The 22,373-nt window shown below is 41.9% G+C and overlaps 7 protein-coding genes across 7 annotated transcripts; 3 read left to right on the top strand and 4 right to left on the bottom strand.

Moving 5' to 3' along the window:
• Window positions 1-258: 258 nt before the first annotated feature.
• IL334_004618 (uncharacterized protein) lies at window positions 259-3,735 on the bottom strand (the record flags this gene model as incomplete). The annotated part of the gene is made up of 1 exon (XM_062936335.1): window positions 259-3,735. One exon carries the CDS (start codon window positions 3,733-3,735, stop codon window positions 259-261), a length of 3,477 nt encoding a protein of 1,158 aa, XP_062792386.1.
• A 625-nt stretch (window positions 3,736-4,360) lies between these two features.
• On the top strand, window positions 4,361-6,442 carry IL334_004617 (nicotinate phosphoribosyltransferase; the record flags this gene model as incomplete). Its single annotated transcript, XM_062936334.1, has 9 exons — window positions 4,361-4,435; window positions 4,529-4,655; window positions 4,729-4,989; window positions 5,102-5,158; window positions 5,255-5,448; window positions 5,523-5,649; window positions 5,741-6,052; window positions 6,148-6,293; window positions 6,359-6,442. The coding sequence occupies 9 exons, from the start codon at window positions 4,361-4,363 to the stop codon at window positions 6,440-6,442; spliced, it is 1,383 nt and encodes a 460-aa protein (XP_062792385.1).
• Window positions 6,443-7,409: 967 nt separating this feature from the next.
• Window positions 7,410-7,718, top strand: IL334_004616 (uncharacterized protein; the record flags this gene model as incomplete). Its single annotated transcript, XM_062936333.1, has 1 exon — window positions 7,410-7,718. The coding sequence occupies one exon, from the start codon at window positions 7,410-7,412 to the stop codon at window positions 7,716-7,718; it is 309 nt and encodes a 102-aa protein (XP_062792384.1).
• Window positions 7,719-8,352: 634 nt separating this feature from the next.
• Window positions 8,353-9,747, bottom strand: IL334_004615 (diphosphomevalonate decarboxylase; the record flags this gene model as incomplete). Its single annotated transcript, XM_062936332.1, has 3 exons — window positions 8,353-9,246; window positions 9,365-9,611; window positions 9,701-9,747. The coding sequence occupies 3 exons, from the start codon at window positions 9,745-9,747 to the stop codon at window positions 8,353-8,355; spliced, it is 1,188 nt and encodes a 395-aa protein (XP_062792383.1).
• A 1,042-nt stretch (window positions 9,748-10,789) lies between these two features.
• Window positions 10,790-16,134, bottom strand: IL334_004614 (uncharacterized protein; the record flags this gene model as incomplete). Its single annotated transcript, XM_062936331.1, has 14 exons — window positions 10,790-11,830; window positions 11,883-12,236; window positions 12,294-12,362; window positions 12,429-12,530; window positions 12,588-13,118; window positions 13,176-13,295; window positions 13,362-13,829; window positions 13,997-14,051; window positions 14,107-14,187; window positions 14,246-15,354; window positions 15,415-15,555; window positions 15,650-15,706; window positions 15,839-15,877; window positions 15,946-16,134. The coding sequence occupies 14 exons, from the start codon at window positions 16,132-16,134 to the stop codon at window positions 10,790-10,792; spliced, it is 4,356 nt and encodes a 1,451-aa protein (XP_062792382.1).
• A 1,745-nt stretch (window positions 16,135-17,879) lies between these two features.
• Window positions 17,880-18,606, top strand: IL334_004613 (uncharacterized protein; the record flags this gene model as incomplete). The annotated part of the gene is made up of 4 exons (XM_062936330.1): window positions 17,880-18,030; window positions 18,135-18,256; window positions 18,381-18,449; window positions 18,529-18,606. The coding sequence occupies 4 exons, from the start codon at window positions 17,880-17,882 to the stop codon at window positions 18,604-18,606; spliced, it is 420 nt and encodes a 139-aa protein (XP_062792381.1).
• Window positions 18,607-20,360: 1,754 nt separating this feature from the next.
• On the bottom strand, window positions 20,361-22,292 carry IL334_004612 (uncharacterized protein; the record flags this gene model as incomplete). Its single annotated transcript, XM_062936329.1, has 7 exons — window positions 20,361-20,566; window positions 20,706-20,886; window positions 21,051-21,194; window positions 21,278-21,293; window positions 21,371-21,474; window positions 21,587-21,761; window positions 21,847-22,292. The coding sequence occupies 7 exons, from the start codon at window positions 22,290-22,292 to the stop codon at window positions 20,361-20,363; spliced, it is 1,272 nt and encodes a 423-aa protein (XP_062792380.1).
• Window positions 22,293-22,373: the final 81 nt, after the last annotated feature.

Raw genomic sequence — 22,373 nt, 5'->3', positions numbered from 1 at the left:
TATACCGGTGACTGATGTTCTAATTTTCAAGTCATCAATCTTCTCTTAAACGAACGAATCGCTTTGTAATACCCATACGTCGCTTGGGTCTCAGAGTGCATTGACATAAGCAGGGTATCTCAAGGTGTTTCTTCACTTGATTCATGTAATCCCGTTTATATCAATGCATATGCTAAAATATCAATGAAGGCGAAAATACAATAAATTGACTGATCACATCCCAGATGATCAACGACTATACTATGATGACTATGATGACTATGATGATGTATTGGATGTGGATGACTTCGTGACTCGATTCCATCTCCTCCGCTCTTTCCTAAAAATCAAAGCCTGTTTTCCAACATTACCAATCAACGATTTCTTGATACCATTGTTCCTTTTAATGGATCTGATAATCCTCCTTCGTTCCCTACTTCTGACACGCTGATTTCCTCCTTCCTCGTGAATAATCCCTTCAACACCATCGCCAACTTCATCCCCGTTTTTATGTCTCGCACGTTTCCCTAATAATGCACCTTTGATTCGCTTTCTCAACATCTTGTTCAATCTTATCCACCTTCTGAATTCTATAGGTCTTGATTGGTCGTCATCCTCGAGCAGCTTTTCGGCTAAACTCAAGATTTCTTGATCAGATTTGAATTTTTCAATTTCTTTGATGGTTTTAGGTCTGTCATCTTGTTGGATCAATGTATACAGAGCTGATTGATCCTGAGGTTTCGTCGTTGAGAGTGTTCCTTCCAATATCAATGAGGCAGAGGAAGAAGAAGGAGAAGGAGAAGATGACAAGTTCAGACCTAGAACTTTCCGTTGATAATTTCTAATACCTTTAACGATCCTTCTGGTTATGGGATCTAACGAAGGACCATGTTGTTTCAACAAATCGAGACATGACTTGAAATCACCAAATCCCCTCAATGCTTGTGAGACTACAACGATAGCTTTTCGGTCTAACTTGATATCTAACTCTTTCAAATCCGTATAACAAAGTAATACTGATTCTGAATATTTACCACATTTGTTGTATACTTGGATCATCGCCGTTATGATCTCCAATTTCCTTCTCTTGTCGTCACCGTTACCACAGGAATACGGATTACCAACGGTATAATCATTGTGAATCGAGCTACCAAATGCTGGATATGATTCTGATTCCGAGTCTAAATCCATATCTAATAATTTGATTTGGTCATATACGATTTTGGCTTCTCTAGATCTCTGTAATTTACCCCAGCCAACCAATAGAGTGAACAACATTGATTTGTTGATTGGTATCCCAACTTGTCTAGCGAGTAACAATAAATCTTGAGCTTGATACATCAATCCAGCGTCTGAGTAACCTCTTATGAGAGCAACGATATGACGATGATCAGGTTTGAATCCTCTTTGAATCAATGAGTTCCATACGATTCTGGCTGAGGGTATATTCGAGATCTTAACCGATGTCATGGCGTCGAATCGAAGTCGATTGATTAACGATCTAGAAGACGAACGAGAATCAATTGATTCTAGGTATTTCAATATATCTTCTAACAATTTCTGGAATTTGGATGAAGGTATCAATCCAGCTGTAGATGAAAATGTATTTCCTGAAATGGGCGGTTCTAGTTCCCTAAACATAGTATTCGACCGACTAATGGCATCTATAGCATCTGCCACGATCGTATCCAGTAATGATTGGGTAGGTCTGACATCCGAGGATCTCATAATCGTATTAACCAAAAGAGCGAGTTCTTTAGGTTGATGTTGAGTCGAACTCTTGATATAGTCAACGACGATTTTCAGTGTTAGATCATCGGGTTTGACATCTCTTTCATGGAAGAGTTGCAACCCAGCTTCTAATCCTTCTAAACCATTTTGGCGTGCCAAAGAACCGAGTAAGAAGTTTAACGACTGAATTCCAGGTTTGACATTTTCAGGTAGTGACCATTCCGAGTCTGTCTCGTCTGAAGTAGTTGTTTTCTTCAAGATTGAATAAGTTTCTTCATGAAGACCAAGAGACTCCAGCGATCTTAAAAGTATTTTGATAACGTCATCATCTACTCTATTCGTTATTTTCATTCCCGTCCAAACTTGTTTCATTGTGTTGATATCACCTGTTTTACTTGATAATTGAAAAACTAATTTCGCAGTTGCTGATGTTGGTTTTACGCCCTTTGTTGCATTTACTTCTTGTTCTGCTTCCGAGGTAGATTTAGATGTAGACCAATCTTCTAGATTAAACTTTTTCAATAATCCTTGAGCACCTTTATAATCTTCACTTTCCATCCTTAATCTAATCAAAGCATTTAACAATCTACCTTGTAACGGTAAACCCAATGTCTCAATATCGTTCAAAACTCTTTTTTCCAAATCTAGATCAAACCCTAACGCGCGATAACCTCTCAATATTGATAATTGTTGAGTTGAGTAATCTGATATACCAGATATATTGGCTTTCTTAACTATATCTCTTGCGGTAGGTAGATTACCTGTTTCAAGAAAAGATTGTATGAGATGATTAAATGATTCTGGGGTGGGATTCAATTTCAATTTATTATATAATTCGAATATACGTGGTATTTTTGATCCTTGATGTATACCAAAATGAGCTTGCATATAGAACGCTATTATTTCAGAAGTAAACAGTTGATCTGGGAAATGTTCAGGATCGAATAGTTCTATCAATAATTTCCATTGAAACGTCCTCGCTAAATTTAATGCTAATACATCAAAATTGATTACATGTCCATCTCGCAAATGTTGAATGGATGATGGTGATGATGATGATGCCGATGATGATGATGATAACTGATGTCTTAGCCTTTCTTGGTAGATTGATTTGAATAGACGATTTTGATTTAATCTTAAACATAATTCAAAGAAAGTAGACAGTATTTTACCTCTTAGATAATTTCCTTTATAAGGGTCTTTTGATGCTTTGGCACTTGGTAAAGCGTATAGAATAGCTCTTAATATTCTCAATGATTTTGTCATATCATCTGAATTCCATCGATTGATGATAAAAGGTCTTGATCTCAATACTTTGATACAACCGTGCATTAATCCTTTCAATTCGGCATGCTTGATATATTGATAATCGGACGGTGATAATCTTGTTAACGTCAATAATGCTAATAGAGGTTGCGAAGGTATCAATCCACGGAAAGTTTCTAGCGGTGGTAAAGGTGATGGAGGTAAGCTTGATAAATCATACGTGTGTAACAACCATGAATCTAGCCACTCAGGTGAGGGTTTGTCGTTGATACTATCTCTATTCGAACGTGGTTGTGATGTGTATTCGTCTGATTCGGAATACGTTGAATTCTCTTTTCCATTCCATACACCATAATCATCTTGATCAGAATTTGGATCTTGATCTTGATCTTGATCTTGATCTCTGATATGAAGCCGATCGTACTCATCATTATCATTACTATATCTTGAAGACAGATTATCATTTCGATGGTGATTATTATCTTGAGATTTCAGTGCTAGAGCAGCTGATGAGGTGGCGCCTGATGAGATGCCTCTTGATTTCTTACTGGTGTGTGCATTATGATTACCGTCCCTGATGTTCCTCCTTGAATCCGATTGAACGCATCTCACTGAGCGGGATGAAGTAGCACTAGCACTAGCACTAGCAGAAGAAGCAGTGGCGCGTAGGAGAGCTTGTTTGGACGATTCAGCAGGGAGACCTGGAGGCAAGGATGAAACGAGTCGCCTCGTACATGCTTGACGAGCTGACGAGAGCATTTAAAAGGAAAGGGGGAGAGGAATGAGATCGTGTCTTTTTATATTCTGTTGGAAAGATGGGAAACTGATGTTAGATGTGTAATGGATATCAAGGATGAACCAATGAACCAATGAAAGTGGAGGGAAATACGATGAAATTCATCTTAAACTTTACCTTGTATAGCCAATCATGTGAATTTGTCCTTTCTTCGTTCTTTTCAATCCAATTTCACCTTGCTTGTGCTGTTCCAGATCTGAGGGACCTTCTATCTGTTATGGATCGTTGGTCGTTGATGTATGAAGAGGGTTGATTTTCTGTGATGATTTTTCAACTTTAAAGAGGGGGAACATGTCGGAAAAAGTCAAAATACGGAGTGGTGCGGCATTCTTTAAAATGGGTGACTGAAATAAAGTACCAGCTGGGGGGGTGGAGGGTGATCACCTTGGTCGTCGAGTAGAAGAAATAAGATGATGATGATGATAAAGATATCAATGATGATGATGATGAAGAACATATATCAACGAGCCTCTTGGTGTGATAGAGAAAGTCGTGCTTCCTCTGTATCAGACACATAGAAGGGTGAACTGTCACAGCTGATTCTTCAACTCAGAGTAGACCCTCAAAATATCAAAAACCTCTTAAAACATGTCCAGTATACTGAAGCGTCCAGCCGAAGAGGTAGAAATACCATTCTCCATCCTCGATACTGATTTATACAAGGTGAGCATGCAATTGTCAGGAGGCCCTTCAAGTTGAAGTCCCAAGCGCAGTGGACTAATGTAGCTGACAGCTCAATGTGCATGCCCCAACTAGTTGACAATGCAAAATGCTGTTTTACACCATTTCTATGATTCTCAAGTAGTGATCAAGTTCACCAATCGTGCGCCTCACATGTTATTCAACAAGGAATGTTTTGATTGGGTAGTGAAACATGTCAACAGTGAGCTGTTCTCTTGATCTCTTGTTCGTTTTAGAGAAGATGATAGCTCATTCTTATTGAACATTGAATGCAGGACTAAGTGAACTCCAATTACAACGTGAAGAAAGAATTTCACTCCAAAATGCATATCCATGGTTCAACGATAAATATCTTGATTATTTACAAAATATGAAGTTGGATCCTAAGAATCAAGTCAAGTTGACTTTTCATCCTAAACCTCGTCTCGATGACAATTCTGGAGATAACGATAATGAAGAATATGGTGAAATCGAATGTATAATCAAAGGTCCTTGGAGAGATACTATCTTATATGAAGTACCTATTATGTCAATATGTGAGTTTACCTTATTACTATATTACCTCTCTCTCTCTCTTTGTCCGATAATGAGAGAGACATTCATACGGCTGACCATGATCATGTCTGTATCGCCTTTTTATTATAACAGTGAGTGAAGGATATTTCAAATTCGTAGATACAGATTGGGATTATAATGGTCAATTCGGTGAGTCAAGTCATACATCTCGAACATACATTAAGACTCTTGGATCTGTGGGATCCGCTGATCTGTTGATATATCTGACAATACGTATTTCCACAGAACTCGCGAAACGAAAAGCATCGGACCTTCTTTCACCCCCAAAACCAACGAACCCACTTGTATTTTCAGAATTCGGTACCAGACGTAGAAGAAGTTTCTTTACGCAGGATACCATCATCAGAGGATTGATAGCCGGATTCGACGAATATAAATCGAATGGTGGACAAGGTGGTCTGCTAGCTGGTACTAGCAATGTAAATTCTCACCTCTGTCAGCTGGGAATAGTTATCTGAAGCAATCAAAGTAGCTGATGCTATCCTCATTATAGGTGTACTTGGCATTGAAGTATGGATTGAAACCTGCAGGTACAATTGCTCATGAATGGATCATGGCTATTGGAGCTACGTATGGATATCAAGGAGCGAACGGAAGAGCTATGGACATGTGGGAGCAAGGTGAGTTAAGATTCTACTCTGACCCTCGATTGATCGAAGGGGTTTCGATACATCTAAATCTAAGCTGACCGGTTCTGTTGAATATAAATAGTGTATCCACCTGGACCCGATGGAGCTCCATTGACGATGTTAACAGATACATATACGGCTCAAGCTTTCTTTGTAGATTTCATTTCATCTCCAGAAAGAGCATTACGCTGGTCAACGTTGAGACAAGATTCAGGTGATCCTTTCGCTTTTGTCCAATCGGCCAAAGAAGCTTGGAAAGTTATAGAAGACAAATCTGGTATAAAGAGGGAAGATGGAGTAGTGGCTAAAGGTAGAAGAGTCATTTTTAGCGATGGATTAGATATCCAAAAAGCTATTGAATTACAAAAAGGTTGTGATGAAATTGGGATGTCGGGTGAGTCCAATCTGAGCTAATCTGTCACTCGGCGAAGTATGCTTAGTGGAGGGAGAATTACAATACTAACCCAAACCTACGATGGCAAATTGCAGCTTCGTTCGGTATCGGAACTTTCCTCACTAACGATTTCAAGAAAGCTTCCAACCCTACAGAGACTTCTAAACCACTCAATATAGTGATCAAGCTCAATCAGATAGATGGGAAGAACTGTGTAAAGCTCTCGGACGATAAGGGGAAAGTCAGTTACACTCTCCATCTTCGACTGTGTGAGAAGGATGTAGAAGCTGACTTGTGATCTTGCAGTTCACTGGCGACGTGGAGGAAGTTAAGAGGGCTCAAGAGGAATTACATTTACCGCGTGATCATGAGGAGAAGAGGAGAGGATGAACGAGAATCTTATGATGACATGAAAAAGACGAAAGATATAGATTGAACGGGAATTGCATAACTGGCACGGTACATCATACATAATCAGAAGGAATCGATGACGTTGTATAGACTATATAGATAGATGAAGTATGTCCAAGTTGATACACAAACTGATTAGTCCTCTACCTATCTTGTATTCTCCAGTCTACCAATCAAGCTACGGGCTTGTACAGTTTACTCACGAGATCAACCATTGCGAAAAAAAAAGAAAAAAAAGAAAAAACGTCTTCCTAATAACGACGATCAGTCTCCATTCCCTGTGCTCTCCTATTCCTATGAAATTCATGGATCATCGTAGATTGATCACTACTAACCTTTCATTTCAAGATGAGATGCGCGGGATTGAGGGGAGGGGTCAAGATTTGCCCTTTTGCGTTCCGGGATAAGGAGATGCGGAGCATATTCACCAAGGAAGTAGTTTAGCACTCGTAGGGCTAAACCAAATGGTCCTTTCATACCTTACTGTATACACCTCAAAGGATACAGTAAATCTCCACAATCAATGATCAAAATTGTCTTCCACCTCAAGTCAAAAATAAGGTATATATATATATATATCTACTCTGACAGACGAAATCTTCAGAATATAGATTTTCCAACCAGTCTGTGACTGATTTACATTATATACTTTCAAGTATCACCGATTTACTATCAATTCGAATTACTTTCAAGAGACATTCAAACAATACTACAATATACTTAACTCAACCAAACTCGCCTCTTGTCAAGTCGGACAATGATCACTTACGCGCCTAGGACTTTTTCAGTCTATAGGTTATCTTCTTTATGTCGACAAAGGTTAGTCCCTCATTATCATCTTCATTATCAGTTTCATCTTTTGTGCCCTTATCTCCTCCGCACAACCCTTCTCCACTTGGCCTATACCATATCAGCTACACATACACCCTTCCCTCACCCTGAATCGATGACCCACCACAACACACACGGAGGTCTCAAGTTCCCTTGGCCGTTTGGTTGGCCTCTTCCAGATGGGAATCCCGATGCCAACGAAGGGGATCAAGGAGGACATTCACCTCTTTCCCTTCCTGCTCCTGCTCCACCGCCACCACCGCCACCAGAATTCAATCACAAGGTCATGGAAATAGGAACAAAGAGAAGGCAACTCCAATCCCAATCCCAATCCCAATCCCAATGGATCGATATTTTGCATAAACTCATTCCCATTCGATCACATATCTCGAAAAGAACCAGAGCTGACATGTTGATACTTTGATCTTTCCTTATCGTCTCTGTTGCCTGTCACTCCATTTAAAGACCAACAATCATCCATATTGATCATGTTCCACTCTCACACGGACACCGGATCTCACTCAATACGATCTATTCCGACCGTGGTGACAGCTTCACGTCCCCCGGTTTATCTTCAGCTGGATCAACTAGAGAAATCCTTGATCATCCTTGTCTAATCACTAAGTCTTTTTCTCATAATACCAACTTCAACGAAGGTGTTTTGAGAAATAAGATTGAAAGAGCCAGACTCTCGGGTTTGAGAAGAAATGGTTTGGCTTGATATATACGTTCCTCAAATATCGATTACGTTAGGATCATAGGAACATCTGCTGCAATCTCTAAAGGTGTGAGAATGGTCGTTTGTTCTTGAAGAATGATATTAGTACTTTAAGAAAATGTTGTGTACGTTGTAACAGTATGATTTGCCTGTATTATGTCGATTTGTCCTTTTTGAATTTCGTTGTTGTGATCGTAATGATATATGTTATGCATGATGCCTTGTACCTCTAAAACCTTTATATATGCAGTACTCGTACTCACTTTGTCGTCTTGATCCCAAAATAAAGTTCCTATAATTTCCCATTACTTCAACTTGATCGGATCGAGAATCATATTCTTTAAGCCAGGACTTTAGGTTCCCCTTGATCATTCAACAGACTTTCCTCCTTACTTAAAGTTCTGGGTCCATCTCCTACTTTTGTATGAATCAGACTTTTGACAGCGCCTTTTTCCCATCCACCTTGTCTTACTACATTTTCGTTAAAGTCGACTGGTAGTTCTTCTGGCTTCGTGTTGAATGGATCAACTTGATTATCTTCTTCTGTGGGGAAGAATTTCTTTATGGCGCCAATCACTTTTCCGATATTTTCTTGTAGAGAATAAATGACTGCGTTGGGTCCAGCATCAAAAGTGTATGCGGCGATAATTTTTCCCGACGATCTATTGAGTTCTTCTATCACTTGAATGATCGATTTCGATACATCATTCAGGTAAAAGATGGGTGGGAAAGTATCCAAACAAACTGAATGGAATGAATTTGAGTCTTTCATAGTTAGGATTGCGAATTTTTCGAAATTTTTAGATCTGATAGCTTGCGAAATATCATTCATTCTTGATGGGACCAGGTTTAACCTTTCTTTTAATAAAGTTGAAGTTTCTACCGTTCTTTGCATACCTGATGTTGATGAAGTACCTTTTTTAGCATCACTCACTACACAAATCAATGCGTGAATTTCAGGCCAATGCGTTTCACTTTCGATTTGTTCAGCCAATGAATCGGATCCATCTTTTTCAGTTCCTTCTCTCCATGCTACGTATCCACCGAATAGCGATCGACATGCTGAACCTGATCCCTGTCTCGCGATTATCGATAATTGTGATGCGTTTTGAGGTAATTGGAATAATTTAGCTAAAGATGCCACCAGTGCAGCTAATCCTGATGCGGACGAAGCCAATCCTGCTGCAGTTGGGAAATTGTTATAGGATGCGATACGAAGAGGCCATTGTGAGAGCTAAGTGATGTGATGTATAGCCATAAAGTCAGTTGATATAATTCTCTCCGTGGTTTAATACATCATTCAAAATTGCGAGATAGGGAGGAAGACGAAAACCAAGATTGAGTTCACTCACCTTGGGCAAACTGGAATCTTTGTCTTCTTCAATTTTCCTCCATCCTCTCAACTCTGAAATGCAGACACCTAATCTACCACCTTGCTTGATAGTTTCTTCTTTACCATTCAACCATAATCTATCTCCTTTCTCGAATGACTCGTCAGCTCTTGATGTGGTCGTTGATCTGAGATGATCTTGATCTAACGTGACTGAAAGGGACGAGTTGGTCGGTAATATCAGTTTGGTATCGCGTTTACCCCAATACCTAATCAACATGAAGAGTCAGCATTCAGTCGCACTCTTCGTCTGTCATTGAGCCCAGGAGGGAAGAGGAGAAGACCACGTCGGACTCACTTGATGCACGCGATATTGACTGGAGCGGAGACTGTAGCTTCGTACATATTGAATTAAATCCTCTTGTACGACTGTGTATATGTGTGAAGATAGTAAACGTGGTATGTCAAGATTGTATCGATACCTTGAAAATGTAAACAAAACAAACGAAAGAATGATGACTTTTTTTGGTCAATGCGGGTTACCGTACGATGAATTTGGTTTTCAGGGTTAGAAATAACGAAAATACGATTATGTGGCATCCAAATAACCAAGTCATTTGTGTACGGTATCGTTGCCTGTGTATATAGTAGTATACTCTATGCATATCATGGGATCCCTTTCTTATCTTGATTTACAGTCGAATGGAGTAAGAGACGCAATCGAGATGATTAAGAACTAATGTCGAAAACGATTCATCAGAAAACACTCAGCAGTCTGGTGTATACTGTATCGCGAATAAGGACTACAGTATTCTCGGAATTGGAATTGGAGGCTCACGAGATCTGATCGCGTAACGTCCATCACACCTAGAATGAGGCGACAATCCTCACTCAATAGACTCGTATGATGGGGTTCGAGAGAGTTGGCGCATCCCAAGACCCACAAACACGTCGCTTCTTTCAATTTATGACACCCACAACAAGGGGAATGTCGAAGCAGGAAGGGCTTTTTCTCCCTTTGCGATTTTTACCTTACTGATTCACCAATACTGCCGGTATCATAACGGACGCCTTCAGTTTGTTGGTCGTGTTATGCAGGAATTCTCGGACGATGATGAGCTATTGACAAGTCGGGTCGACGCTAGTATTACAATGTCCTCATTGCAAACACTGCTGACATTGCTTGTTTATAAACTTTCATTCGAATTTTTCTACGACTAAAACCCCGATACATTACAGATGATCTCTGTTAGATGATGGATTGGTTTTAATTAATTTTCTCTACTGTTTGTTCGACTATCAACGCTATATACAGTTTTTAAAGGAAGCGGAATCACCTTCAAATTAAGACAGCCGAATTGAAAAATTGAAAAATGAAAACTCGAAACATCCTCTTTCACGACCTCACCTTCCAGCTTTCAAAAGTATAAATAGCCCTTTATTGATCTTACCACCCACCAGCATCCTCTCCTTTTTCTGCAACATGCCCATTTCTGTTCTCACCTCGTTTGTCCCCAGTCATGGCATTCTGGGGGTTGTTCCCTTGCATCCCTACATCTCCTGTTTGATATCGCACAGATCTTGGCATCTCCGGATTATCGTTCTCATTGACAACTGAAGAGACGTTCCATCGCTCTTGATCTTGGGCTGTCAGAGCTCTAGTAACGAGTGGTGTCACTGTGGATCGGTCATTTGATGATTGTTGATTTTTGTTCGATTGCCAATGTCCATGTAACACAGTTAGATTCGATGTATGGCTGTAAGGAATGGGGTGATAAACTGGGTCCGGAGGCGAAGTGATCTGCCCTTGTTGAGACCACGGACGGATTGTGTGTTGAGGATTGAGGTCTTCGGTTGGCATAGGGAGTTCTTGGTATCGCTCAGCAGGACTGAACGGAATACGTGCGGGCACCGTTCTTGCCTCCGTAAAGAGTGGTACTGAGCTCGCCACACCCATCGATTTCTCGATAGCATTATCTAAGTGTCGCTCAATAGTCATGTTGATAGCTTCCCGTGGCTCTGCTGAACGAACTTCGTGTGTATCCACAAAGATATCCTGTTTCTGCACTGGATCATGTCCTCCACTCTGGATGGGAAGTAAGGTTACTTGTTCTTGCTTGATCTTGGATGAAGAGCTAGATGTCTCTGGTAAAGTGATGTTGTATTCGTTGCAATACTCTCTGAGATCTTCTGGATCATAAACGGGTCTGAGCATTCCTTCTTCATTTTTGAATCCAATTGGTTTGAGCTTGCTTCGTGATGACAGCCCATCCGGGATATCGAATGAAGGCGGAGAGTCTAGATCAGGTATCTCCGTAGGTAGCGGTACTGGAGTTCGAGGAGGTGTAAGGTTCCCGGTCGCGCCGACTGGAACAGTATTATCATCGGCAGCTGCTGGAGCATTTGTATGATAGGCAGGGTGAGGATAAAAGCCCATGGGTGCAGTGCCTGGAGGCAGGTAGCTGATACCCCAAGCAGCGCATAGCATCTGAAATGCTCGTCAGCAACAAAGACACTCTGGACAAGCGTTCGACACTTACTGGCAAAGGTATTTGAGAAGCTGAGCAAACCATTTGATCAAGACCAATGGGACCAGTAGGAACCGATGTCGTCTGAGGGTGAGGAGTGGTCACTCCTGGTTGAGGATGCTGAGGAAATGATTGGAGGCTGTACGGAGTGGGCATCCAAGGTGGAGGGTGGTACCATAAGCCGAAAGGTTGATGCGCCAATGAAGGATACATCGGATGCATGCCCGGGTGAGGATTTGGTGGAGGAGCAGGAGGGATATTTGGAAGCGTTGAGGGCGGGGGTTGAGAAGTGATCGTGGGACTATATTGGGATACCATCGAAGGGCTAACAGCTCGTCCATTATCGTCAATGTACAATTCCTTAGTCTGGAATAGCAAGACATTAGCAAGAAACAATGCATAGTTGGTAAGATCCTCGCTTACATGTACGTCCATTGGGAGGACTCTTCGGACTGCTACCATAAGTGCTGACCCAAATGAGATTTGGTTGTTCTACATAAACAGAACTTATCAGCTGTGGGTGCAAAACATCTTACAGGTAGTGTCATATAGGCTCACCTCGTGGGCAATCGCTCGGTCTGCAGAATCCTTATCTTGGTAGAGGATCCTTGCTGTCGTATAGACGGAAGGACTCGCTTGTGGGTTGTACTCAATCGTTGCCTGTATTTGCTGTTAGCTACTCCATGTTCATCACACCTAATAGAAAGGCGGGCTTACAATCTTTCCATACTTTTCAAATCTATTGAAGAGTGTTGATCCTGTTTCAGAGGTCTTGACTAGTTTGCCTACAAAGACTGCTCGTTCGTCGATATACTTAGGTTCGCTTGAGGTTATATCTTCTATAAGAGGTCGACCTTTGTAAGTATGAACCAACGATCGTCGAAGGTGTGGGTGATTTGGACTGTAACCGCTGGGCGCATAGCCATACTGTTGATTTGGGATTGGAGTGTGAGAGTTTGGGGTAGGACCTGAGTTTCCAAGCACTGTGTCCTTGTCTTCAGCAACGTGCGATGGTAAAGTCTCAATGGAAGTCTCGATTCGGGTGGGAAAGCTGGTATCGGCCATATTATGTTGGTGTTGGAGAGTATGCTTTGATGACAGACCCTTCATATCGTTGTGCATGCGTCGGATGGGAGAGATGAACTCATCCGCGACAGTGGAAGGGGCAACTTCAGGACCTTCAATCGGATAAACACCATCGGCCTCATCAGCCCAACGAACGAAGAAGCCAGGGATCTTTTGCAGCTCCTATGAACATCTTTAGTTTACCTCAATTCAGACGATAAATGCTGATATATCACTCACGCTCATCAAGTTTCGAGCATCAATAAATCCACTGACTGTCACCCGCCAGCCTTGGCCTTTCAATGTCGGAGGATATATTTCGCACACTTCGACAAAGTAGTCACACAATCGAGGTATGATCTAGGAGACAACCGTTAGCATGGGGGTCTCGGTAACTCGATAGAAGATGGTATATCCTAAACTCACATCCTTCTCCGGGAACCTCCTACTAAGATCGATCTCCCCAATGAATTTGGGTTCTTGACCTGTCTCTGCCTTTACCTTTCTCACATAAGCGTCGTGTTGTCTGGAATTGGGTGATCGGATCTTAGCCGACCATACCAGCTTCAAGCCGCCTCTAGCGAAGCGGGGTACAGCATCCAGCAGAAGAGAAGCTGGCAGCGTCGCCGTGTGATTCGGAAAGAGACGGTCGCCACTTTCAACAGAGGTCAATGTTTGTGGCTGGTAACGTGGGTCAATGGCAGGGGACGCTGAGCCTGATTGATCATCAACTCGAGGCCCAGTCATGCGGATCAAAACAGTTCGGCTCAGGTTGAGAGCCGAAGAAGGCTTGATGTCCAATTCAAGGAAGGTTGGGGCAGCTCTAGGCGTTGCTTGAAAAGTGCATTGACGTGAATTGGGATCCCTGAGGACTGTAACTACGCTATGTGCCTCCTGAGCAAGATGACAAGGCAGTCTGTCAGTTCTGAAATGCTTACAGGACAAGATGAAAGGAACCGATCAAAGAGATAGCGAGAATTCGGTCTTGTCTTCAAGCTGATGTCATGGAGATGGCCAAAGTCATTGGGGTAAGAGAAAAATACTCCTGATGTCTCGCTTACTTGGAAGATCACTACGCCCTTCTCGCAAGAATTGCCGACGGCTTCGAAGTGATATCTACCTTTTGTTCATTAATATTCGAAGTGGATTGTGAGATGATGGGGTCACTTACACTGCCCTGATTTCGCCATATTTCGAGAAGTGATCGGTCAAAGTTGGCTTCACGTGCTCTATGCGAATAGAACAAGGAAATCTGATACGACAGGTAAGCGCATTCATATGCAAGGTATGAAGAAGGCAAGCGACTTCACTTTATGTATATCCTTTGAGAGGCTAATGAGGGGCTGTACATCGGATGCGGAGGTCTCTTCCACCAGTGTGATCGACGAGTATCCCAGGACTTGTCTTTGCTGGTCCTTTGACCAAGAGCTCTTGGTTGTTGAGGCTCGCTCGTAGGACTCGATGGGAGTTTATTCCCTTTAGCGTCCACTGTCAGAATGTTCGGAGCCTTCTCTACCTTGATTCTGGTAGAAAAGGATGCAGGGTCGTTGACTTCACTCTGCTGGGGCGGAGAGGGGGAACGATTTGGGGAAAGAGGAGGTGTGGCTTCTCCGTGTTCATTGTTGGACTTTTCAGGATCTGACAGCTTTCCTGCACTGCCCGGTCGCGTTGTTGTATTATTGCCTTCGGAAAAGTTTACATGAGGTGAGTGAGGGGCAGATAGAATCTGAGAAGCTATGGGATCGCTAGGTGCTGAAGGATCAACAGAATTCACCCAGCGCTCGACATGGAGATCTTGATCCCAGGCAGCCTGAGAAGGACTGCCAATGTCACTCCACATCGGAGCTTGTCGATGATGAGAGACAGCATTAACGTGTTCCACGGGCGGGTTAAATTGACCTTCTGGATGGGGGTTAGCTTGGTTGCCCCATTGCTTGGTATGCGCAACAGGGATTCTATTGGCATCAATCAAAACAGCAGCTTGATTTCGGGGACCGCCAACGATTGGACCGGTATATGTAGGAGCTTGAAAAGAACTGACCTCTTCTGATCGAAGAGGACCATGATTGGGTGAAATGGTATGAGCAGAAGTACGAGCTTGAGTCGGTAATTCAGAGTTTCGAGCTTGATTGTGGATAACACTTGAAAATGCTCTCTGAAAGCTGCGAGAGTCACCCAATTGTATAGGTAGAGGCCTCTGACGAGCTTTCCCGACATCTTTCTCTCGGTGAGTGTCCGATTGTTCATACGGTCTGGAAGGGAAAGGAGGAGAATGTTCATTTGCATCGCTGTTTGATTGGGGGTTTATCTGAGAAACATTTTGTGAGTCGGATGGAATAATTGTGTGAGAATCGAATTGAGAGGAAAATGACATTGATGATCCTCTGTTGGTTGAGAAGGTCGAATCAGGTTGAGACATCTATTTGCAGACCTTTGTCAGCTGATGTGAGCAACGTTGGAAGGGAGAAATGCTACTCACATTGACTTGGTGGAATGGTTGGGAAGGAGGTGATGATATGGCCTCCTTGTATCCAGACACCCATCCACCATCGTCATTAGCATCGATTGATCGATGGATCTCGCCTTGTGCACCGTTATTGGTTGACAAGGAAGGAGGAACCTGAGCCACGAAGGAGTATTGTATCAGCCCGAATACAAAGGCGCCAGGAATGAGTAGCATAAGGACAAGAGAGATGGATGGGACAACAGCTCACAGGAAGGCCTGTGTCAGATGGCAATCGTGATTTTTCTTGGGACAAGCTCGAGGTAAGCTAATCGAAGTGATGGCGAGTCAGTCGTACGTTACACTTGATGCTGAAGGACCAAGTTCAAGCAGAGGATCCAGAAGAAAAACAAGTCTTGCGAAATAGTGGCGCCGACGAAAAGTGAAAGAAAAAGCTCACTCTTGCCTCGACAGGATCATCGATCTCGCTCCAGTTCAGCTGGATATGAAAAAATCTCGTCAGCTTTTAATCCATATATTGTGTTGACCAAAAGAGTGGGAACTGACCTTTTCATCAGCTTGATGACCGTTCCAGTTTTGTTGATGGTTATGACCTGCTTGATTAGCGGAGAGAGGCCGTTGAGATTGGTTTCCAACGCCAGCGTTAGGTTGATGTGGGAAGGCTTGGGTACGAGAGTGAGCTCTAGGATGAGGGCCGTTACCACCAAATTGGATGGGAGGGTAATTGCCGGACATTTATGATCGCGCGTTCTTTTTTTCCAAGTCGAGTGTTTAAGGCTGAGGGGATGTGAGGAAGCAGATGAGTTGAAGATGAAAGGGATAGAATATTGACCAGATAGAAAGAGATGGATCGATGAAAGGATGAAGATGAAGATACAGAAGACAAGAAGTAGGAACGAAATGGGCTTTTCTGTTGATGGGGAAATCCACATGGTGAACAGATGGATAGTGAGTTGAGTCAACCGTATCAGGTAGATTTAGTATACATGCCAATCATTCTGTTATCATTCTCAAGATCCACTTTGTCCTGATTCTTCCCATCAAAGTATGTTTAGACTACACACGAAGGTCAGTGCGTTATTCGTGACTTGATTTCAGTTGATAGGGGAATTTTGATGAATCGATTCTTGGCGAAAGGAGGGGGGAAAGTAATAAAAGGGGGATCAGTGCGTCGAGTGAGTCGTTTGATTGGATGGATCAGCTATGAGACATGTTGTTCGTCTTACTAGCATAAACAGCATTGCGACTCATCCTTATGCTCGAGGTTCATTCGGGATCATTCTTCATATCAAGATGACTGAGAGCCTTTGTGGGAGAAGAGGCCAGAAGTCGATAAGAGATCAATAAGCGATTATCAGCACGTCCACACCCAAAGGATCTTTCTGCAGTGATACATTGTCACCATCAAAAGCGTCAAAGCGACCATCACTCTGATGTCATAGATCAGTCATCCTCACCATGATGGTAGAGTCATACGTGTGATGAAAACGTGATTCTCAGAGTGATGGATGTATACAACAAACAGGATGAGACAAGCTAGGTCATGCACAATAGTCGTAGTTTCTATAAATCCGTATCTTATGGAAAGCAAATAGCGACGCGTGAACTTGGGATTCCGCTTGGACGTCTCCGACATGTGATCGACGCGTGTAACATCAAAATGTACCGGTACAAAGTGCTGAATTCAGTCTAGTCGATTCAAGATGTCTCAGATCTTATTTTTTCCATCTTTTTTCGAAACCTTCATTTCTTTTAAAGTCTACCGGATCGAGTATATTCATGTATGCTTATTTCGTACGATGCCACGAAAATCAGCCAGAGAAAGAGTTGATCAGTTCAAACGTCATTCTGATACCACTCTACAGTAGATCGAATGGGTATCCTGTCATTTCGCCTCAGAGATTGTACATCAAGGTGTTATCTATCAAACCGTGAATGAATACAAGAGTTAATCTCCGTAATTTACTGAATGCGAATAAACCATCAGTATCGTCGATCAGGATTCCAGGGATCTTGTCAGTACCTTGGAATCTAGATCGGATCATTCCGTTGTTCTGGGTTCTGCCTAGGAAACCAAGTGAAATATTACAAGAGTTGAATGTCTCTGAATTCCAACTATTCAGTTGATTACCTGATGGAGAGGCGTTAAAAAAGGACAATGATGGAGTGGCGCTCTTCTCCTTTCGTTCCAGAGCCAGGAGGAATGAGAGGGACCGATATACAGTTGATGGTGCTATAAATTGGAAAAAGGGGAATGCCCAAGGACAAAAAGATGTGACTGAATAGTCTCGGATCGCCTTGGAAGCTCTGGCAGAGTGATAAAGTGGGCTCTTGACCATGAATGAGTATTCAGAGGATATATATATATACGTTGCTGCAAAGTATCTATTGTATAGAAGGTTTATTCCCATCTTGATCATCCTCGTCCCGAATCGTTCTAGTTTTTCGTTATTTCCATTCACACTCTTTTAACATACATAATGAAATTTTCAACTCTCTCCATCATCTTCTTAAGCGCTTTACCAGCATTCTCTACTCCACTAGAAGAACGAAGTGAACCTCATTCACATCAATTAGAATCCAGAGCCACTCAATCTAGTCAAGGATGGTATGCTTACGGATGTTATTTTGGTGAGTGATGGGATGTTCTATTATCCATCGCAACGGCATATATATGTGTAAATCGGATTGGAATTTGGGTGACAGATCCTGATGCCCATTTTTCACCATGGTAGATTGCTACAACGGGATGAATCGTAGATTACCAATACTTGCATATGTAGACCCCAACAATAATCCAGATATGTGTGTTCAATATTGTCTTGATCACGGACACAAGTATGCTGGATTACAATGGGTACGTTTAATTCACAGCTCACAAGTCACTTCCCAATTCCAACTTGATCCTAATCGTTATCCACCTACTCCGGTCAATCACTGTCTCAAGTATGCTGACAAAATCCCCGTTTCATCGTTGATAGGGTAAAGAGTGTTATTGTGGAGATTCATTAGCTGGAGAACCTGCCAAACCAGATGAGTGTGATCACAAAGTGAGTCTGCTGTAACCTCGGGCATTTATCTGTACCTACGATGATGAGCGTTAGCTGACAAGTGAGTCAACCGGAATAGTGTGCGGATGGAAAGAATAAATGTGGTGGACCATGTAGGAATAACATTTGGTCAGCATTAAGAAAACCAGGTCATTAGTGATGATTCTACTCCTATTGAGGATCTCAATGTTTTAAGATGACTTCACTTTTCGTCTTGGTAGGACAGTGAGAGTTGACAAGATGGGACATTAGACACGCTCGTTTTATCAATTATTTTTCATATTTTTTGTATCGTTGTGGTATTCGGATATTTCAGGTAAATTGACGAAATTAGTCCATAGATAAACATGTTCATTTGATATATTGTTATTTTGTTATTCTGGGTGATATCCTCCTCCTACACACGCTCTTTTTGTACGACGATATTCTTGCTTTTAGTGAAATTCTTATATACGATATACAGTACGCTTCTATAGATGCCATGAATGAGTTCAACAGACAGATGCTATATACTTGCATGCAGTGACGTGGCATTTTCTGTTGAAACCCCTTTGAAACGAGATATTATCATCAGATGGAATAATTGATTCCGCTCATTTTAGAGATTTTGCGATTTTCTCGTTTTTTGAGGTTTGCTATCTAAACTTTGGAGACCTTCCTGTATGATCAATAGATCTTCAATTAAGACAAGCAAGAACCCATATAGACTCTATCACCCATCCACCTAACAGCAAATAATCACAAAAAAGCAAGATGCATTTGATGTACACCCTTGACGAGCGGGGAAACCGGTAAGTCCGCCAATCCCTTTCGGGACATATTGTTTGGAATGTCATTTACTGACATTTGATGTATGTCATAGACTCTATACCCTCAAAGTAAGTTCTCATAGTTTGCATTACGAACAACGTTGAATACTTCGATCCTGTCGAGATGAAGTCATGCTCGAGGGGTAAGGTATTCAGAACTGACTTTGTATATCTTGTGGAAAATAGAAAGTGACATCAGCTGGAAAACCTACCAAATCAGCGCATCCAGGTCAGTCTTTAGTCCATTTTCAACTCACATCGTTATTTTCACCTGGAAATATACCCATTAATCGTTTTTACGAAAAGTGATTATGCCCAAAATATACCTCGTACTGATCATGACGTTCTTTACTCCAAAACAGCCCGTTTCTCACCTGATGATAAATTCTCAAGACACAGAGTAACGATCAAAAAGAGGTATGTGATGCGCAATCCCTCTTGTTTCCCCGCAATCATACACTCGTTCAGCATCCTCAAGGGAGACCATCCTTCGTCAATTGAGAGCGAATTCTTCCCCTTCCTCTTGCATCAACTGGAATCACTAACCCATACCTCGCTCTATCAGATTCGGTATCCTCCCCACTCAACTCCCCAGTAAACCATTATAATCCCATTCCACTACTTTCTTCCATCAAACGGACAAGAGCAAAACATACTTTCAGGACAAGAACGGGTCAGACCTAAACAACTGTTCTGGAAGATGGAATGAAAATGTCCTAAACCTATAGAATTTGATTATGATCTCTGATCTTTGGTATATTTGGAAAATGCATGTTGTATTGATACTTTCCTTGGAACAATTCGGCGTTCCAAGTATATTCAAATCGTTCACTACTTTTGAATCCTGTGAATACTTAGGACACCAACTAAACATATATCATCCATGAGAAACCCCAATTATATGAAAATGATCATTATTCATTAAATCGTATATAGTACATTATTGAGTCTGATTATTGTTTCTATGCCAATGTGAGGAAGCCCATACGATCAACCGATTGGGCCCATATCAACTCTGGGCATCTTCTTCTGGAAAATAATTGGATTTCTCGCTTTGTTTGCGTGCATCCTTTCTCAAACCCTTGATTTCGATGGTATGTGATTAATCCAAATTACCACCTACATCCCAACCTAATTCTTTTTGTCTCTGGTGTTCTTTTTGAGCTCTTTCAGGTGTTTGTTTACCTTTTTCAATACTCAATCTAGGTGATATTCCATTGTCAACGTCGTATGGTTTGCTTGCATTTGACCATATTTGAAGCAACCTATCATGTTGTTGTTCTACCCATTCATCTAACTTTAACCAATCTATCATCCAATGTCATGATCAGCTTCCATCGTCGATGACATTACAGTTGATCCCAGATTACCCTTCCAGCTGATATGATATGACAATCGACGGATAGTTCACTTCGGGGAAGGGATAGGGAAAAAAGGCTCAACTCACGCAGAGCAACGGTTTCTATGCCAACATCCAATTGATTCCAATCACCCATAGTCCAACCCATATCTATCCTTTTCACTGGATCTGTTACAGGATCCAAATGTCTCAACCATTGACCGGTACGAGCGTCTTCAATTTTCATTATATGTGCTAAAGGCATGTCGGCGCTACCTATCCAAGAGACCTGTAATGATTGTTAGCCAGGTATACTGAAGTACGACGCAAATGGGTTCCAGCAGGATGCCCGATCCTAATCTGAAGGTGAGAGCCTCGGACTAGGCTGGCATACTCGAATATTCGAAAAATTTATCCCGATGGTGTCTAGGTAGCACAAGGGATCTCACTCACCAATGGCCAACTCATTGCATACGCTAATCCTCTAAAGTAGTCACCGAAATAATGAGATCTTCCGGCTGATGTACCCCAATAGATATTGTGCGCGCAATTCAGATCTTTGAATCCAGATATCACATTTGGCAGTACCAATATCGTCTATTGTCAACAGAAACGGGCGATCAGCGATATTCTTTACGGAGTGGAGTTTCTGCCCCGTCGATAAGGAATGTGATGCTCACATCATCGTCTGCTTTCCTGTTAGTGGATTCATGTTCTGTCAGTGAAAGAACTCTCGCAGAAAGGAAGTGCACTCAACAGGAGTTGCGACTTACATTATGAATTTAGGACGTCCCTTCACTCTTCCTTCTCCACTGTATTCTTTAGCTACCCATTTGAAATATTCATGAGTTTTACCTAAATCGATATTGTCTAACATCTATTTACACATTTGCATGTACTCGTTAGCAATGATTTTTCCCGGTATGATAGAGGATTGAGTGGACTGGTTGGCTGGTTAGACAAAGTGGATCTGAAACGTTATTACTTACCGGTAACATAACCATATCACCATAACGATCCATTTCAGCCTCTATTTTGTTCATCAACATACTTCTTGAAACAGCTTCTGGACCCAAGGGATTTTCTGGATAAGCCGGTATTCCTAAGATGAATTTCACGGTGAACAGATCTGGAGGGAAATCAGGTATTATCACTCGACGATATCTAATCAATCGTAATTTTATTTAGCACTTCAGTATCGGGATGGGCTAAACCTCCTCATGGTTTTAAGCGAAAATGGATGACTCACAAATCTCGTCTTTCCCTTTTATCAGCGGCGGAGAATATACCCAAAAACATGAATACACCTTTATCTTCACCTTCTAGAGGAACATCACATCCTATTTCATGAGGTTGTTTCCCACTCAAAAGAGCGAAATCTGGTTCTTCGAAACTTCTCTGTATTTCTTGATCGACCAGATGTGCGTCTTTCCCTTTTGCTACATCTTTTCCTTCTCCTGAATCCGCCGGTGAATCATGTGATGGAACAGTATTCACATCTGTTGGAGGCGTCGTCGACGGTGTTATCGTGGCATTCAAAGCTAAAATGACAAGTAGTATTATTGTTATTGATAATGTGTAGAGCGATGTTTTCAATCGTATTGAAGGCCGTAAGAGTAATTGTGGGGAAGTGAAATAACGTTGGATGGATGGTCGACTCAATGGATATGCTTTAGCTGGATGCGAGGATGTCATATTGAGAAAGATGAGAGAGCGGACAATGAGGTATCATGAAGAAGGTATACAATAGAAGAGAGATCGATAGGACTCCAAGGT

Source organism: Kwoniella shivajii, chromosome 6, assembly GCF_035658355.1.
Source record: "Kwoniella shivajii chromosome 6, complete sequence".
Classification (NCBI taxonomy): domain Eukaryota; kingdom Fungi; phylum Basidiomycota; class Tremellomycetes; order Tremellales; family Cryptococcaceae; genus Kwoniella; species Kwoniella shivajii.
The sequence above is the reverse complement of the archived record's forward strand: the minus strand, read 5'-3'. Positions and strand labels throughout refer to the sequence as shown.